At 46.4% G+C, this 20,414-nt stretch overlaps 1 protein-coding gene across 3 annotated transcripts in view; it reads right to left on the reverse strand.

Moving 5' to 3' along the window:
* SETD1B (SET domain containing 1B, histone lysine methyltransferase) overlaps positions 1-20,414 on the reverse strand; it is a 107,392-nt gene that overhangs the window by 15,192 nt on the left and 71,786 nt on the right. For all 3 annotated transcript variants that reach the window (XM_063964479.1, XM_063964478.1, XM_063964477.1), the window contains exon 14: positions 1,625-1,794. In XM_063964479.1, coding sequence (XP_063820549.1) covers positions 1,625-1,794 — 170 coding nt within the window. The remainder of the gene's footprint in view (positions 1-1,624; positions 1,795-20,414) is intronic.

The raw sequence follows: 20,414 nt of genomic DNA on the forward strand, positions 1-20,414 counted from the left end.
ATAATTATACAGGGACAACCTTTATAAAAGTGTTCCTCCCTTATAGCATTTAATATATATTTATATCGCCAAATCAGTGCCCCCCCTCTCTGTTTTAACCCTGTTTCTGTAGTGCAGTGCAGGGGAGAGCATGGGAGCCTTCCCCTCAGCCTTTCTGTGAGGGAAAATGGCGCTGTGTGCTGAGGAGAATAAGCTCCGCCCCTTTTTCGGCGGGTTTTTTCTCCCGGTTTTTAAGAACTGGCCTGGGTTAAAATACATACATATAGCCTTAATGGCTATATGTGATGTATTTATTTTGCCAATAAGGTACTTATATTGCTGCCCAGGGCGCCCCCAGCAGCGCCCTGCACCCTCCGTGACTAGGTCAGTGAGCCGTGTGACAACAATGGCGCACAGCTGCAGTGCTGTGCGCTACCTTCATGAAGACTGTGAAGTCTTCTGCCGCCTGTTTCCGGACCTCCGTTCTGCCGTCTTCTTCAGCGTCTGTAAGGGGGATCGGCGGCGCGGCTCCGGGACGAACCCCAGGCTGACCTGTGTTCCGACTCCCTCTGGAGCTCAGTGTCCAGTAGCCTAAGATCCCAATCCATCCTGCACGCAGGTGAGTTGGAGATCTCTCCCCTAAGTCCCTCGTTGCAGTGATCCTGTTGCCAGCAGGAATCACTGAATGAAACCTAAAAAAACTTTTCTAAACAGCTCTTTAAGAGAGCCACCTAGATTGCACCCTTCTCGGACGGGCACAAAAACCTAACTGAGGCTTGGAGGAGGGTCATAGGGGGAGGAGCCAGTACACACCATGTGACCTAAAAGCTTTTTTAGATGTGCCCTGTCTCCTGCGGAGCCCGCTATTCCCCATGGTCCTGACGGAGTCCCCAGCATCCACTAGGACGTTAGAGAAAATAGAATAGCGGGTGCTACCAGTGACCTTTGTGGGGTCACACAAATACAACACATCTACCACTTCCGTGGAAGGTGCACTCGCGCCAAAGGATAGTCCATAAGACTTGATTGTAGTTCAACTTCTTTAATGAGAATTAAGGATAATGCCATTTAAGGTCGACGTTTCGGTCCCTCTTGGGGCCTTTCTCAAGACAGGCACACTCAAAGTTTCTACAACATAATAGACTCATGTCATAGAACATACAACAATAGTAAAAAAGTACAATATAGCATAGTACATGTGAGACATAAAACAATGTCTCACATGTACTATGCTATATTGTACCTTTTTACTATTGTTGTATGTTCTATGACATGAGTCTATTATGTTGTAGAAACTTTGAGTGTGCCGGTCTTGAGAAAGGCCCCAAGAGGGACCGAAACGTCGACCTTAAATGGCATTATCCTTAATTCTCATTAAAGAAGTTGAACTACAATCAAGTCTTATGGACTATCCTTTGGCGCGAGTGCACCTTCCACGGAAGTGGTAGATGTGTTATTTTATATATATATATATATATATATATATATATATATATAAAATAAGATTTGTCCAAAAAATGCCTTGATCTCTCTAACAAAAACCTTGTTTATCTAAAGCAATGCCCTCTCTGCATATGGCACAACTTCAAACTGCATGTCTGCCTACAGGATTTTACTTTTCATGCACTGTGCAAAAATGTCCTACCTGGGTATCATTTAAGGGTTCATCCGTCAAAGAGCGATTGTTGATGAGGTATTTCAGTTTGTCCTTCTTGTCAATTTTATAATATCCCTCGCTACGGGCACAGCCAGTGAGGTGCTCCCGTAACCCATCATCCCGCTGCTTCTTCTTCTTGGGAGAAACAACACTGGTTGGTGGGGAAAAGTTAAGGAAATACAAAGTATGCCTTCTAAATATTATACAAAAGCCCTTCCATTCCTAAAACAGTATTCAAATGGATATTATAATTTAATTACATAATACATGTATATGATCCTGCACTCCTACCTCAAGTTTTTCTACAGTAAGAAAATAAAAAAAACAACAACATACTGACATTCGGATATATGGAGATCATGATAATGGGACTTTTGTTAAATTCTTTTCTGTGAATCCGTTGTGGGGACACAAGGGGGTGGAAGTCAATTGTTTTTCGGGCAGCGGCCACTAGGTGACCCCCGACAGCAGCAATTCAATTGTTCTGCTGTTCAGGCGCGATCACCACCGATGCGGACATTTCTGTTCACAGCCTCGGGAGATGGCGAGCAGAAATGTGCTAAGATTTCCCATTTGGGCACCTAAATGGGACTTTTCCGCGTTGTGTGGACTACTTTAGACGGGATTAGCCTCTATTTGTGGTTAAACCCCATCTATTTGGGTGCTTAAAAAGTAATGAGCCCCCAATCAGAGCAACAACTAAATTGCTCTGATGGGCGCTTATTACTTTAGGCACCCAAAAAATACAATTGAATCGCCAGCAAGGGGTCACAGTCAGGAGTTTAGGCACAAGTTCTGACACTCCACCTCTACATCTCTAGCCTGCCAGGAATCAGCTATTTCCTAACCAAGTACCACAGGACCAAGAGAAGGAGGAAGAAAAATAAGTAAAGAGAAAGACTGTCTTACTGTAGCAACCATCTGGAACTAGAGACAAGGTTTTAACCCAAGTACAAAAAAAACTTGTTTTGTCAATCATTCTTCAAAAGCAGCCCTATGGGAGGGTAAGTTATGAAGTTAATGTGCACACCTTTTGTCCTAAATTAGTGTCCTTGATGAAAAAAAAAAAAAATAGGATTTTAATACCTACCGGTAAATCCTTTTTTCTTAGTCCGTAGAGGATGCTGGGGATGCTTCAAGAACCATGGGGTATAGACGGGAACCGCAGGAGACATGGGTACTTTAAGACGTAAAAAGGGGTGTGAACTGGCTCCTCCCTCTATGCCCCTCCTCCAGACTCCAGTTATAGGAACTGTGCCCAGGGAGCTGGACATTTTGAGGAAAAAAATGTATTTAATTTTTAGACTAAGGTGAGATACATACCAGCTCACACCTCAAAACACGCCGTACAACATGGCATTCAACAACAACGCATGCAACGGCATGCATAACATCAGCCACATACTGACTGAACTCAACACAACATGTGTATAACCATAACCAATAACTGCAGATACAGCTCGCACTGGGACGGGCGCCCAGCACCCTCTACGGACTAAGAGAAAAGGATTAACCGGTAGGTATTAAAATCCTATTTTCTCATACGTCCTAGAGGATGCTGGGGATGCTTCAAGAACCATGGGGTTTATACCAAAGCTCTAGAATGGGCGGAGGAGTGCGGATGACTCTGCAGCACCGATTGACCAAACAAGAGGTCCTCCTCAGCCAGGGTATCAAACTTGTAAAACTTTGCAAAGGTGTTTGATCCCAACCAAGTAGCAGCTTCACAAAGCTGTAAGGCCGAGACCCCTCGGGCAGCCGCCCAGGATGAGCCCACCTTTCTGGTAGAATGGGCCTTTACAGATTTCGGTAACGGCAATTCTGCCGTAGAATGAGCTTGCTGAATCATATTACAGATCCAGCGTGCAATAGTCTGCTTAGAAGCAGGAGCCCCAATCTTGTTGGCAGCCCACAGGACAAACAGAGCCTCTGTTTTCCTAATTTGAGCCGATCTGGCGACATAGATTTTCAAAGCTCTGACCACATCGAGAGACTTCGATTCCGCCAAGGCGTCAGTAGCCACTGGCACCACAATAGGCTGGTTTACGTGAAACGATGAAACCACTTTTGGCAGAAATTGCTGACGAGTTCTCAACTCTGCTCTATCAGCATGGAAGATTAAATAGAGGCTTTTGTGAGACAAAGCCGCCAATTCAGATACCCGCCTTGCAGATGCCAAGGCCAACAACATGACTACTTTCGAAGTAAGGCATTTTAACTCAACCTTACGCAAAGGTTCAAACCAAGGAGATTACAGGAACTGCAAGACCACATCAAGATCCCATGGTGCCACTGGGGGCACAAAGGGAGGTTGTATGTGTAGCACGCCTTTCACGAAGGTCTGAACTTCTGGAAGGGAGGCCAACTCTTTCTGAAAGAAAATTGATAAGGCCGAAATTTGTACTTTAATTGAGCCCAACTTTAGGGCCACATCCACACCTGCTTGCAAAAAATGGAGCAAACGTCCCAGCTGAAATTCCTCCGTAGGAGCCTTCTTGGATTCACACCAAGACACATATTTCCTCCAAATACGGTGGTAATGCTTTGCCGTTACTTCCTTTCTAGCCTGAAGTAGTGTGGGAATGACTTCACTGGGAATACCCTTTTAGGCTATGAAATGGCGTTCAACCGCCATGCCGTCAAACGCAGCAAGTCTTGATACACGCACGGTCCTTGCTGTAACAGGTCCTCTCGTAGAGGAAGAGGCCCTCCTTGGCCAGTCTGGAACAATGAGTATCGCCTGAACCCTTGTTCTTCTTATGATCCTTATCACCTTTGGAATGAGGGGAAGAGGAGGGAACACATAGACCGACTAAAACACCCACGGTGTCACTAGGGCGTCCACCGCTGTTGCTTGAGGGTCCTTCGACCTGGAACAATATCTCGGAAGTTTCTTGTTGATGCGAGACACCATCATGTCTATTTGAGGAATTCCCCAACGACTTGTCACTTCTGCAAAGACCTTTTGATGAAGACCCCACTCTCCTGGATGGAGATTGTGTCTGCTGAGGAAGTCTGCTTCCCAGTTGTCCACTCCTGGAATGAAGACTGCTGACAGAGCGCCTGCATGAGTTTCCGCCCAACGAAGAACTTTTGTGGCCTCCGCCATCACCGCTCTTTGTTCCGCCCTGGCGGTTTATGTACGCCACTGCTGTTATGTTGTCTGACTGAATCAAGACAGGCAGACCGCAAAGAAGATGTTCCGCTTGCCGAAGGCCGTTGTAAATGGCCCTTAATTCCAGAATGTTTATGTGCAGACAAGCTTCCTGGCTTGACCATTTTCCCTGGAAATTTTTCCCCTGTGTGACTGCTCCTCAGCCTCGGAAACTTGCATCTGTGGTCACCAGGATCCAATCCTGAATCCCGAACATGCGTCCCTCTAGGAGGTGAGAACTGTGCAGCCACCACAGGAGAGATATTCTGATCCTGGAAGATAGGATTATTCTCCGGTGCATGTGTAGGTTAGACCCGGACCACTTGTCCAACAGGTCACACTGAAACACTCTGGCATGGAACCTGCCAAACTGAATGACCTCGTAGGCCGCCACCATCTTCCCCAGCAACCGAGTGCATTGAAGGATCGACAATCTTGCCGGTTTCAGAATCTGTTTTAACATGTTCTGTATTTCCAGAGCCTTTTCCACTGGAAGAAAAACTCTCTGTAATTCTGTATCCAGAATCATACCCAAGTGTGTTGTCGGAAGCAACTGTGATTTTGGCAAGTTTAGGAGCCAACCATGTTGTTGCAGAATTGTCAGGGAGAGCGTAACGTTTATCAGTAATTGCTCCTTGGATCTCGCCTTTATCAGGAGATCGTCCAAGTACGGGATAATTGTGACTCCTTTCTTGCGCAGGAGAACCATCATTTCCGCCATCACCTTGGTGAAAATCCTCGGAGCCGTGGACAGACCAAACGACAACGTCTGAAATTGGTAATGACAATCCTGAACAGCAAACCTCAGATAAGCTTGATGTGGAGGATATATGGGGACGTGTAAGTACGCATCCTTTATGTCGACCGACACCATAAAATCCCCCTCCTCCAGACTGGAGATCACTGCTCGGAGAGATTCCATCTTGAATTTGAATTTTTTTAGATAGAGAAATTGAGGGATTTTAGGTTCAGAATCGGTCAGACCGAGCCATCCGGCTTCGGGACCACGAGCAGGCTCGAATAAAAGTCTTCCCCCTGTTGTGACGGGGGTACCGTGACAATGACCTGATTTTGACACAGCTTTAGTATTGCAGCGCATACTACCTCTCTTTCTGGAAGAGAAGCTGGCAAGGACGATTCGAAAAATCGGTGAGGGAGCACATCTTGAAACTCCAATTTGTACCCTTGGGCTACTATTTCTAATACCCAAGTATCCACGGACGAGCGAACCCAGACCTGACTAAAGAGTTGGAGACGTGCCCCCACCGGTGCGGACTCCCGCAGAGGAGCCCCAGCTTGATGCGGTGGATTTGGCAGAAGCCGGGGAGGACTTCTGCTCTTGGGAACTTGCCACAGCCTGTGACCTTTTTCCCCTTCCTCTCGTAGCAAGGAAGAAAGACCCTCGTCCTTTCTTGTATTTATTTGGCCGAAAGGACTGCATCTGATAGTGGGGCGTTAGGCTGCAGCGTCCCTGATATCACCCAGTGTCAAAAGCACACTATCCCTGTCCAGGGAATCTATATCAGATGACAAGTTATCTGCCCACTTTTCAATAGCGTTACTCACCCATGCCGATGCCACGGCAGGCCTGAGCAGCGTACCTGTAGTGACAAAAATGGATTTTAATGTATTTTCCTGCTTACGATCTGCAGGATCCTTTAGGGCTGCCGTGTCAGGAGACGGAAGCGCCACCTTGTTGGACAGATGCGATAGCACTTTGTCCACCGTGGGGTTTGACTCCCACTTTTCCCTGTCCCCAGAGGGGAACGGATATGCTACCGGAATTCTCTTGGGAACCTGTAACTTCTTATCAGGATTTTCCCAAGCTTTTTCAAAAAGAGCGTTCAGTTCATGAGAGGGAGGAAATGTTACCTCAGGTTTCTTTCCCTTAAACATGCAGACCCTAGTATCAGGAACAGTAGGGTCCTCCGTGATATGTAATACGTCTTATATCGCCACAATCATGCACTGAATGCTCTTAGCCAGTTTAGGATCAATCTGGCATCACTATAGTCGACAATGGAATCAGAGTCCGTGTCGGTATCTTTATCTGCTATTTGGGTAAATGAACGCTTCTGAGACCCCAAAGGGTTCTGAACCTGCGACAATGCATCCTCCATGGATTTTCTCCATGTCTGGTTCTGAGACTCAGATTTATTTAATCTCTTATTCAACCGAATCACATTCAAAACACTCAACATATTTACCCAATCAGCCGTTGGCGGTGCCGACACAGTCACTCCCTCAGTCTTTTTTGTCCCCACTCCAGCCTCCTCCTGGGAAGAGCACTCAGCCTCAGACATGTTGACACACGCGTACAGACACCCACAACACACTGGGGCTATAGGGGACAGACCCACAGCAAAGCCTGAGAGAGAAACACAGAGGGAGTTCTGCAGCTCACAACCCAGCGCCTATCCCGGTTCTGAAGCGTGTAATATACTGCCCAGACCGGTCAGCGCTTTTGATATCAATAAAATAGCACCAAATAAACTGTGCCCCCCCGTTTCGCACCCGGTTACTTGTACAGCAGTGTGGGAGGCCAGGCTCAGCATCTCTGCAGCTGTGAAGAAAAAATGGCGCTGGTTAGAGCTGTGAGGGCTAAGCCACGTCCCCTTAATGGCGCGCTTCAGTCCTGCTTATTTTTATATATTTATACTGGTGGGGGTCTGTATTTAGTGCCCAGGCACTGTATACTCTCATGCCAGTGCTATTGAGGTTTTTTATGGTGCCCAAGGCGCCCCTCCTGATCCTTGCACCCTGCAGTACCTCTGTGTATGTGCATGGCTGCGCGGTACCTCAAAGCAGTCACTGAAATCTTCTGCCGTCACTGAAGTCTCCTGATCTTCTTCTACTCACCCGGCTTCTGTCTTCTGGCTCTGCAAGGGGGGTGACGGCGCGGCTCCGGGAACGAGCATCTAGGCGTACCTAGCGATCAGACCCTCTGGAGCTAATGGTGTCCAGTAGCCTAAGAAGCAGAGCCTTGAAACTCACAGAAGTAGGTCTGCTTTTCTCCCCTCAGCCCCACGATGCAGGGAGCCTGTTGCCAGCAGGTCTCCCTGAAAATAATAAACCTAACAAAAAGTATTTTTTCTGAGAAACTCTGGAGAGCTCCTCAGTGTGCATCCAGTCTCATTGGGCACAGAAGCTAACTGGAGTCTGGAGGAGGGGCATAGAGGGAGGAGCCAGTTCACACCCCTTTTAAAGTCTTAAAGTGCCCATGTCTCCTGTGGATCCCGTCTATACCCCATGGTTCTTGAAGCATCCCCAGCATCCTCTAGGACGTATGAGAAAAACATTAAAATGTAAATCTTTCAAAATGTATGGACAAAAAAACAGGTGGCTGCTAAAGACAGCTGGTAAGTAGAGACCCAGAAAATAGGGATTTTGTGTTGCTTACCGTAAAATCTCTTTCTCTGAGTCCATCTGGGGGACGCTGCATCTGTACTGATGGGTTAGTGTGTGTGGGAGGGAGCTTTGGCACAGAACCTATCAAAAGAAACTCCTCCCCCCTCTAGCTCCTCCCATCTCCAGCCTGACCAGCCCAACACCTCAGTTAACATTTAGTAAACCCAGAAGATGCTGCGTCTTTACTGATGGGATTTCCCAAAGCCAGCTAAGTAGAGGAGGGAGAACCAGACGGCAGAGCCGTCCGAAAAATCTGACGCCCAACAGAGGCAGTCTCGAAACCAAAAGTATGAAAACGGTAAAACCTGGTAAAGGTATGCACGGAAGACCAAGTTGCTGCTCTGCACAGCTGCTCAACAGACACACCACCGCGAACAGCCCAAGAGGCTCCAACAGCTCTAGTCGAATGAGCCCTTACCGAACCAGGAACAGGCAAATCTGAAGAAACATAGGCTTGTCGAATAGCCGACTTAACCCATCGTGCCACCGTGTTTTTCGAGGCCGGCCAGCCACATTTGGGTGCGTCAATTAAAATCAACAAGGTATCCGTACGACGAATAGCCTCTGTGCGGGACAAATAAATGCGCAAGGCTCGAACAACATCCAACGATGCCAAATGACAATCTCGTCCAGAAGTTTCAGGGACAAACGCCGGTAGTACTATGTACTGATTCATATGGAAGGCTGATACAACCTTTGGTAAAAAGGAAGGTCTTGTACGAAGAACAACTCGATCATCGTGAAACACCAACAAAGGCGGTCTGCACGAAAGAGCGGCTAACTCAGAAACACGCCTGGCCAAAGCAATGGCCAAAAGAAAGACCACCTTCAGAGTAAGAAAACGTAAGTCGACAAGTTCTAATGGCTCAAACGGAGGCTTCTGAAGAGCCCGAAGAACCAAATTTAAATCCCAGGGTGGAACCGGAGGAACAAAAGGAGGTTGAATTCTGAGTACACACTGAAGGAACGTCTGAACCTCCGGAATAATAGCCAAACGTCTTTGAAAAAGAACCGACAATGCCGCAACTTGACCCTTAAGAGAGGATAAACGAAGTCCCTTAGTCAACCCTCCTGAAGGAAGGACAATAGACGCGGCAAACAAATAAGGTGTGGTGACAGTTCATGCTTCTCACACCAAGCTATGTAGATACACCATACCCTATGATAAATACGAGAAGTAACCAGTTTTCTAGCTTGAATCATGGTTTTTACCACTGGCCTAGAGAACCCCTTAGCTTTTAATATCTCGGATTCAAAAACCACGCTGTCAAAGCCAGACGACTTAAATCGTGGTGGTGACAAGGACTTTGTAGAAGTAGATCGGGTCTCAGAGGTAGCCAGAATGGGTCTTTGGCCACCATGCTGCGAAGAAGAGAGTACCACGGCCGACGCGGCCAGTCTGGCGCCACAAGAATGACTGGAAGACCCTCTCTTCGAATGCGTTGAAGCAGTCTCGGTATCAGAGGAAATGGTGGAAATACGTATCCCAGTTGAAACTGCCACGGAGCTGTCAATGCATCGATCAGCGCCGCCTGAGGATCCTGAGTTCGGGACCCGTACCGGGGTAGTTTTCGGTTGAGACGAGACGCCATGAGGTCTATGTCGGGTGTTCCCCAGAGAGACACGAGAATTAGAAAGACTTCTTGATGAAGCTCCCACTCTCCCGGATGTATCGTGTGACAGCTTAAGAAGTCTGCTGCCCAGTTGTCGACGCCTGGAATGTGAATGGCTGAGATAATCGGGATCCACCGTTCCGCCCACTGGAGTATATGTGCAACCTCCTTCATCGCTCTCCAGCTGCGAGTTCCTCCTTGTTTGTTTATGTAAGCCACCGCCGTGGCGTTGTTTGATTGAATTCATACCGGGTAAACCTGAACACTGGTCTGTATCTGAATCAGAGCATAGCGAATTCCTCTCAACTCCAAAATATTGATTGGTAACCGTGATTCCTGACCGCTCCAGAGACCCTGGAAATGTTGGATTTGAAACACTGCCCCCCAACCGGTGAGACTGGCGTCCGTGGTGATCATCATCCAAGACCAGACAGTGAACGGGGCCCCTTTTGTTAAATTTGGACTGTGAAGCCACCAATGAAGAGACTGTCGAGCCTGAGTAGACAGGTGACACAATTGTAAGTCCAGACGTGGGCCCGTCTGACTTCTTGTGTTGAAAAGGAGACCTAGAAAAATCATCTCCTGAGAGGGAGTCAAGGACGACTTCCGGAAATTCACAATCCATCAAAAAACATTGTAAAACAGCCAAACACAGGGCTGCAGAACATACCTCATAGAAGCCTCTTAACAGATAGGAGAGGGGGAGGGGGTCAGTGTCAGGAGTGGTGACTACCCCGTAGGCTGCATAGAGTGGGGAGAACTCACTAACTAGACCCCACACTCAGAGACCTGTCGCCTGTAAACAGGGACTTAGGATCTGTTTCAAGAAAATAAAACAAAACAAATAAAACCTAGCTAAAAACTAATAGACAGGAACTGTGCCTGCACTCTCCAGGCACAAAACTTAAACGGGGGTGTTGGGCTGGTCAGGCATGAGATGGGAGGGGTTAGAGGGGGGAGGAGTTTCTTTTGATAGGTTCTGTGCCAAAGCTCCCTCCCACACACTCTAACCCATCAGTACAGATGCAGCGTCCCCCAGATGGATGACAGAGAAAGAAGGAGCAGGCTCTCACCACAGGTACTCCTATGAGAGTAGATTACACATCATTCTATTTTTCTGAGAGTTTGGATGCTGACTGCTTAGCAGACTTCAGACAGTTCCTTCTTTTCAGCCCTGCACATGGCACAGACATTTTTTTCTCTGGAATTAGGGCCCCTAGAGTTCCCTGATACATTAAAGGACCCAAATCTGGGGTGTTTAGATTCTCCCCACCTGTGGCTTGACTACTAATTGTATCCTGTTCAGAGCTAAATAGAACATTTCCAGCAATGAGTAAAGATTCAAAAGTACTCAAGACTCTATGTCAGCTTCCCAGGTTTTATGCTACATATCGCACTGTAACGGATATCCTAGCCACAATTACTCCATAATAGCCATTAGATGGCTTTGCATTTTCTATCCGTGCCATCCCAGCACTGAGATATTTTAGCATCCTCACCATGGAGAGAATACAATGACTGAAATACGGGTGTAACCTGACTTTAAACACAATTATGGGTATAGAGAATAAGGCTTCCACATCCAATTTACCGGATGACCATTATGAAAAGAAAAAGAAAGCCCCCCCCCAGCATAAATATGTAGTAGTTACAGTACAAAATGTGTGTGATTGGAGTCCTGCTGGATAATGAAAGGAATTCGTTGTGGAAAGGACAATTCTAAAATATTAGAGAACAGGTTTCCCTTTAGACCTTTAATTGGAACCACACACCCAAAGTGTCAAAAAAACAAACTACTATACCATCAGAAAAACAAAAGGTCAATTGTTGATCTGTCAGGGAATCTTCAATTATTTGTCACAGATGTATGAGGGTCTTTACGGTCTTCATGATCTCCATCGGTGGGATGTAATGGAGTCCAAGTCTGCTGGAAGTGCGGGATGCCATCCAGCATCCCGGCAAAGTTAGACTCCATTACATCCCACCGATGGAGATCATGAGGACATTAAAGACCCCCATACATCTGTGAAAACATAGTCGAAGATTCACTGACAGATCAACAATCATCAATGGCTGCCGATCGGTGGATTCGGTTGCATCTGGGAAATAGGCAGGTGTATAGGACCTTAGCTGATTTTATTGATCTTCAAAGGATACATTTACACTATTAGCTAGAGGTATAGCATCCACAGCGGTGACTAGAAAAAGCCCATGGATGCATACATGGACAGCAGATCAGTCAACAAAACACCAACTAACTACACTGCCTGAATGTAGATTTCACTGTGGTTGTAAAGATCCTGAAAATAAATTGCACTTCTTAACGGCCAAAGATCCAGTACAGAACTTATCATCTTAGCAGACAGCATATCAGACAGTATGCAAATAATTCATCCAGTCGTCCTTTTTATAGAAAAGAATGCAGACAACCAAAAAATGCACAATGACTATGGAATAACATACAATGATCCTAGTGGGCATTGTGTGATTTTGAGTTGTGGAGGCTTGGATACTTACTGCACAGAATCTTTGAAAACAGAATATTGTAAAAAAATGGTTACAGTAGAATTCCAGGTGGTACCAAACGCAGGAGAATTTCAGAGTGGCATATCTCTGAAGTCTGAATCCTGTTGTAAAGACAGGGCATTTTCGCATGGATTATCAAAGTTCTTTTCTCAAGGCTAGAGAAGACAACTTTTTGACATCAATAGATTTTCAGTATGCCCACATTCACATCATTGCTTCCCCAAGTTTTTCAGTCTGGGATACCATTTCCTATTTACATGCCTACCATTTGGCCTTTTATAATTTTTCAGGACCTTTACAAAGGTAGTGATTAGGCCTGATGATAGTTCTCCGACCACAGAATTGCAGTTTGGCCTAATCTGTGTAACATTCTAGTAACAGGAAACGCTGGAAAATCCTGAAACTCCCAGCGTTTTGCCATTTAAAGCATTGTCCGTTTAAATTTCGGGCTTAATCACGCAGGGAAGCAGCAGCTGCTTTAGTAAATAAACCCCAACTCATCAGTGTCACAATAGAGAATCCAAAAGATTCAATGTCTTATCATATCCAGTCTCTGCAGAAATCTTCTGTTAGGAAATATCTCAAGCTCTCCCATGGGCAAGTTTACATATGAGGAATTTGCAACTAGAGGTGCTCAATTAATGAGCCAGAATGGACTGTGTTAACAGTGTTAAGCTACAAGTGCTGGGGAGCTCACCTAAATGAAAAAATGCAGTGTATGGAGCCACAAGTAAAAGACTACACGCCAACATTTGGAAGCAAGAGCAGTGTGATGTGCAGAACAATAGTTTGAAAAGATATTTTGTTTCAGCTGACTTACAGACATCCAACTGGAGGCAGCAGTCAAAAACTGAGGCACCAAAAGGAATCACATGATGATAGAAACATCAACAGTCATATTTCAGGCAGAGAACAATCTAAAATCCCTAACATCACTTTGTGTGGCAGGAAAGGACAATAAGGCCAATCACCTCAAACCATAAGGGTGTTGCACAAGGTAGTGTTTCAATAAATAATTCAAAGATTTTGGATCCTCCAGAAAGCTCTGATGATGACGAGTCTAAACACCAAAATGGTAGAGTCCTACACCCATTGCAGAGACTGAAAAGCAGAGGGAATAGATGCCAAACCTTAGAGTAAAAGCAGGGAACAAACACGTCGAAGGTTCAATCTCCAGTTGCATTTACACATAAAAAAAATAAGAATTTACTTACCGATAATTCTATTTCTCGGAGTCCGTAGTGGATGCTGGGGTTCCTGAAAGGACCATGGGGAATAGCGGCTCCGCAGGAGACAGGGCACAAAAAAGTAAAGCTTTACTAGGTCAGGTGGTGTGCACTGGCTCCTCCCCCTATGACCCTCCTCCAGACTCCAGTTAGGTACTGTGCCCGGACGAGCATACACAATAAGGGAGGCATTTTGAATCCCGGGTAAGACTCATACCAGCCACACCAATCACACCGTACAACTTGTGATCTAAACCCAGTTAACAGTATGACAACAGAAAGGGCCTCTTAAAGATGGCTCCTTAACAATAACCCGAATTAGTTAACAATAACTATGTACAAGTATTGCAGATAATCCGCACTTGGGATGGGCGCCCAGCATCCACTACGGACTCCGAGAAATAGAATTATCGGTAAGTAAATTCTTATTTTCTCTATCGTCCTAAGTGGATGCTGGGGTTCCTGAAAGGACCATGGGGATTATACCAAAGCTCCCAAACGGGCGGGAGAGTGCGGATGACTCTGCAGCACCGAATGAGAGAACTCCAGGTCCTCCTTTGCCAGGGTATCAAATTTGTAAAATTTTACAAACGTGTTCTCCCCCGACCACGTAGCTGCTCGGCAGAGTTGTAATGCCGAGACCCCTCGGGCAGCCGCCCAAGATGAGCCCACCTTCCTTGTGGAGTGGGCTTTTACAGTTTTAGGCTGTGGCAGGCCTGCCACAGAATGTGCAAGTTGAATTGTGTTACAAATCCAACGAGCAATCGACTACTTAGAAGCAGGTGCGCCCAACTTGTTGGGTGCATACAATATAAACAGCGAGTCAGATTTTCTGACCCCAGCCGTCCTTGCAATGTATATTTTTAAGGCTCTGACAACGTCCAACAACTTGGAGTCCTCCAAGTCGCTAGTGGCCGCAGGCACCACAATAGGTTGGTTCAGATGAAATGCTGATACCACTTTAGGGAGAAAATGCGGACGAGTCCGCAGTTCTGCCCTATCCGAATGGAAGATTAGATAAGGACTTTTATAAGATAAAGCCGCCAATTCAGATACTCTCCTGGCAGAGGCCAGGGCTAGTAACATAGTCACTTTCAATGTGAGATATTTCAAATCCACCTTTTTCAATGGTTCAAACCAATGGGATTTGAGGAAATCTAAAACTACATTTAGATCCCACGGTGCCACCGGAGGCACCACAGGAGGCTGTATATGCAGTACTCCCTTGACAAAAGTCTGGACCTCAGGGACAGAGGCCAATTCTTTTTGGAAGAATATTGACAGGGCCGAAATTTGAACCTTAATGGATCCCAATTTGAGACCCATAGATAATCCTGATTGTAGGAAATGTAGGAAACGACCCAGTTGGAATTCCTCCGTCGGAACCCTCCGATCCTCGCACCACGCTACATATTTTCGCCAAATGCGGTGATAATGTTTCACGGTGACTTCCTTCCGTGCCTTAATCAAGGTAGGAATGACTTCTTCTGGAATGCCTTTCCCTTTTAGGATCTGGCGTTCAACCGCCATGCCGTCAAACGCAGCCGCGGTAAGTCTTGAAAAAGACAGGGACCCTGCTGTAGCAGGTCCCTTCTCAGAGGTAGAGGCCACGGTTCGTCCGTGAGCATCTCTTGAAGTTCCGGATACCAAGTCCTTCTCGGCCAATCCGGAACCACTAGTATTGTTCTTACTCTTCTTTGCCGTATGATCTTCAATACCTTTGGTATGAGCGGCAGAGGAGGAAACACATACACTGACTGGTACACCCAAGGAGTTACCAGTGCGTCCACAGCTATTGCCTGTGGATCTCTTGACCTGGCGCAATATTTGTCCAGTTTCTTGTTGAGGCGAGACGCCATCATGTCTACAATTGGTCTTTCCCAACGGTCTATTAACATGTTGAAGACTTCTGGATGTAGACCCCACTCTCCCGGATGAAGATCGTGTCTGCTGAGGAAGTCTGCTTCCCAGTTGTCCACGCCCGGGATGAACACTGCTGACAGTGCTATCACGTGATTCTCCGCCCAGCGAAGAATCTTGGCAGCTTCTGCCATTGCACTCCTGCTTCTTGTGCCGCCCTGCCTGTTTACATGGGCGACCGCCGTGATGTTGTCCGACTGAATCAACACCGGCTTTCCTTGCAGGAGAAGTTCCGCCTGGCTTAGAGCATTGTAGATTGCTCTTAGTTCCAGAATGTTTATGTGAAGAGACTTTTCCAGACTCGTCCATACTCCCTGGAAGTTTCTTCCTTGTGTGACTGCTCCCCAGCCTCTCAGGCTGGCGTCCGTGGTCACCAGGATCCAATCCTGAATGCCGAATCTGCGGCCTTCTAATAGGTGAGCCTTCTGCAACCACCACAGAAGTGACACCCTTGTCTTTGGTGACAGGGTTATTCGCAGGTGCATCTGCAGATGCGACCCTGACCATTTGTCCAACAGATCCCTTTGGAATATTCTTGCATGGAATCTGCCGAATGGAATTGCTTCGTAAGAAGCCACCATTTTTCCCAGGACTCTTGTGCATTGATGTACTGACACTTTTCCTGGTTTTAGGAGGTTCCTGACCAGATCGGATAACTCCTTGGCTTTTTCCTCTGGAAGGAAAACCTTTTTCTGAACCGTGTCCAGAATCATTCCTAGGAACAGCAGACGAGTTGTCGGGATTAAATGGGATTTTGGAATATTCAGAATCCACCCGTGTTGTCTTAGCACCTCTTGAGATAGTGCTAAAGCTGTCTCCAGCTGTTCTCTGGACCTTGCCCTTATTAGGAGATCGTCCAAGTATGGGATAACTAATACGCCTTTTCTTCGAAGAAGAATCATCATCTCGGCCATTACCTTGGTAAAGACCCGAGGCGCCGTGGACAATCCGAACGGCAGCGTCTGAAACTGATAGTGACAGTTTTGAACAATGAACCTGAGGTACCCCTGGTGTGCGGGGTAAATCGGAACGTGTAGATACGCATCCTTGATGTCCAAGGATACCATAAAGTCCCCTTCTTCCAGGTTCGCTATCACTGCTCTGAGTGACTCCATCTTGAACTTGAACTTTTTTATGTAGAGGTTCAAGGACTTCAGATTTAGAATAGGCCTTACCGAGCCATCCGGCTTCGGTACCACAAATAGAGTGGAATAATACCCCTTTCCTTGTTGTAATAGGGGTACTTTGACTATCACCTGCTGAGCGTACAGCTTGTGAATGGCTTCCAACACCCTCTCCCTTTCGGAAGAGACGGTTGGTAAGGCAGACTTCAGGAAACGATGAGGAGGATCCGTCTCTAATTCCAACCTGTACCCCTGAGATATTATCTGCAGGATCCAGGGGTCTACCTGCGAGTGAGCCCACTGCGCGCTGTAATTTTTGAGACGGCCCCCCACTGTCCCCGAGTCCGCTTGAGAGGCCCCAGCGTCATGCTGAGGTTTTTGCAGGAGCCGGGGAGGGCTTCTGTTCCTGGGAAGGAGCTGCCTGTTGGTGTCTCTTCCCTCTTCCTCTGCCTCGTGGCAGGTACGACAAGCCCTTTGCTCTCTTATTTTTGTAGGAGCGAAAAGGCTGCGGTTGAAAGGTCGGTGCCTTTCTCTGTTGGGGAGTGACTTGAGGTAAAAAAGTGGATTTCCCGGCAGTAGCCGTGGCCACCAAGTCTGATAGACCAACTCCAAATAACTCCTCCCCTTTATACGGCAAAACCTCCATGTGACGTTTTGAATCCGCATCGCCTGTCCACTGTCGTGTCCATAAGGCTCTTCTGGCTGAAATGGACATAGCACTCATCCGAGATGCCAGTGTGCAAATATCCCTCTGTGCATCACGCATATAGATAAATGCATCCTTTATTTGTTCTAACGACAGTAAAACATTGTCCCTATCTAGGGTATCAATATTTTCAATCAGGGATTCTGACCAAACTACTCCAGCACTGCACATCCAGGCAGTTGCTATAGCTGGTCGTAGTATAACACCTGCATGTGTGTATATATTCTTTTGAATAACTTCCATCTTTCTATCTGATGGATCCTTAAGTGCGGCCGTCTCAGGAGAGGGTAACGCCACTTGTTTGGATAAGCGTGTGAGCGCCTTGTCCACCTTAGGGGGTGTTTCCCAGCGCGCCCTAACCTCTGGCGGGAAAGGGTATAATGCCAATAACTTTTTTGAAATTATCAACTTTTTATCAGGAGCAACCCACGCTTCATCACACACGTCATTTAATTCTTCTGAATCAGGAAAAACTGTTTGTAGTTTTTTCACACCATACATAATACCCTGTTTTACGGTATCTGTAGTATCAGCTAAATGTAACGTCTCCTTCATTGCCAAAATCATATAACGTGTGGCCCTACTGGAAAATACGTTTGAATTTCTACCGTCGTCACTGGAATCAGTGCCCGTGTCTGGGTCTGTGTCGACCGACTGAGGCAAAGGGCGTTTTACAGCCCCTGACGGTGTTTGAGGCGCCTGGACAGGCATTAATTGATTGTCCGGCCGCCTCATGTCCTCAACTGACTGTTTAAGGGAAGATAAACCATCACGTAATTCCACAAATAAAGGCATCCATTCTGGTGTCGACCCCCTGGGGGGTGACATCTGCATATTTGGCAATTGCTCCGCCTCCACACCAATATCGTCCTCATACATGTCGACACCACGTACCGACACACACCGCAAACTCACAGGGAATGCTCTAATGAAGACAGGACCCACTAGCCCTTTTGGGGAGACAGAGGGAGAGTCTGCCAGCACACACCACAAAGCGCTATATATACAAGGGATATCCTTATATTAAGTGCTCCCTTATAGCTGCTTTAATATATATATATATATAGCCATTAATGTGCCCCCCCTCTCTGTTTTACCCTGTTTCTGTAGTGCAGTGCAGGGGAGAGACCTGGGAGCCGTTCTGACCAGCGGAGCTGTGACAGAAAATGGCGCCGTGTGCTGAGGAGATAGGCCCCGCCCCTTTTTCGGCGGGTTCTTCTCCCGCTATTTTTCCAGTCAGGCAGGGGTTAAATATCTCCATATAGCCCCTATGGGCTATATGTGAGGTATTTTTAGCCTTGTATAAGGTTTATATTTGCCTCTCAGAGCGCCCCCCCCCAGCGCTCTGCACCCTCAGTGACTGCCCAGTGAAGTGTGCTGAGAGGAAAATGGCGCACAGCTGCAGTGCTGTGCGCTACCTTATGAAGACTGAGGAGTCTTCAGCCGCCGGTTTCCGGACCTCTTCACGCTTCAGCATCTGCAAGGGGGTCGGCGGCGCGGCTCCGGGACCGGACTCCACGGCTGGGCCTGTGTTCGATCCCTCTGGAGCTAATGGTGTCCAGTAGCCAAGCAGCAAATCCACTCTGCATGCAGGTGAGTTTACTACTTTCCCCCTAAGTCCCACGTTGCAGTGATCCTGTTGCCAGCAGGACTCACTGTAAAGAAAAAAACCTAAACTAAACTTTCTCTAAGCAGCTCTTTAGGAGAGCCACCTAGATTGCACCCTTCTCGTTCGGGCACAAAATCTAACTGGAGTCTGGAGGAGGGTCATAGGGGGAGGAGCCAGTGCACACCACCTGACCTAGTAAAGCTTTACTTTTTTGTGCCCTGTCTCCTGCGGAGCCGCTATTCCCCATGGTCCTTTCAGGAACCCCAGCATCCACTTAGGACGATAGAGAAATAATAATAATAGAGAAGTAGAAGCAAACTGCAGCACTTCTGTTTTGGCCTGTCAGAACATATAAGAGGACAGGAAATGAGGTTGTATCAAAGATACAGATGGCACATTCTACAAGAGCAGTGGTGACCTCTGGGACTCACAGGCTTCAGCAGACATTGCAAAGCAGCAGGCTGTCATCATTCAATACATTTTGCAAACATTATAATCTGGATATAATTACTTTGGAAGATGCTTAGTTAGGAAAGGAAATTCTTCAAGCAGTCATTCAATAAAAATATTTTTTGGGAATGAATTGATGAGGAATGATTGCTTTTAGATCAACTCCATGAATAATTTGGTACATCCCATATGTAAGGTCTGCCAGGGAGTCTGAGAAAGAAATACAAAATTCATATTTACCTGATAATTACATTTCTATCAGGAACTACATGGCAGCTCTAGTCTAGTATTTCCCTCCCATGCTTCTGCTAGTAGATTTCTCAGAGGCAGCTTAGGAAGTCACGTACAAACACACCATAGACCTTCCGTGGATGCCAACTTTTTCTCACCTGAAAATAGGATTAACCCTTATGTAAGGGCAGCCATGGGTTCTTCAAATGAAAAAAACTGAATTTGCTTATATTTGCTTAACTGCCATTATACAGGGAAGTCAGGCAACTTTTTGATTCCTCAAACCCTTATTCATTTCTCAAAATTAGGGACAATAAGGACTGGTGGTGGGAAAACAAAAATTTGGGGTGCAACTTTTTGAGGGGGCTAGGTCAACATTTATTCTGCAGAAAACTCAAGCACCTTGTTATGAATGAACACACTGATAGAAAATGCGTTCAAGTCACTCAAATTGGAGGGGGGGGGGGCAGTCTTACATTTCAGCAAAGACTTATCTACATACAGTATGCACACTCTTTTTCTGATGGTGGGTTCATACCTAGAGCAAGAGTCTATTCAGTTGTAGAATTAGAAAAATGCATGTTGTATTGCAGTTGTTATTATCGTTCATTTACGGCGCCACAAGGGTTCCGCAGCACCTAATGGTTAATTGCCAGATCTTAAAGGCAAGCTTTTTTTTTTTTTTTTTAAACATGTCACTGTTATTGCAACAGGCATTAAGTATTTAGTGACAAAATGTCATAGTTAAGAGGAGAGTTCAACCTCATGAATTATATAAGAGAACTGTATAATAACTGGTTTGACCAGATAA

Source organism: Pseudophryne corroboree, chromosome 1 (genome assembly GCF_028390025.1).
Source record: "Pseudophryne corroboree isolate aPseCor3 chromosome 1, aPseCor3.hap2, whole genome shotgun sequence".
Taxonomy (NCBI): domain Eukaryota; kingdom Metazoa; phylum Chordata; class Amphibia; order Anura; family Myobatrachidae; genus Pseudophryne; species Pseudophryne corroboree.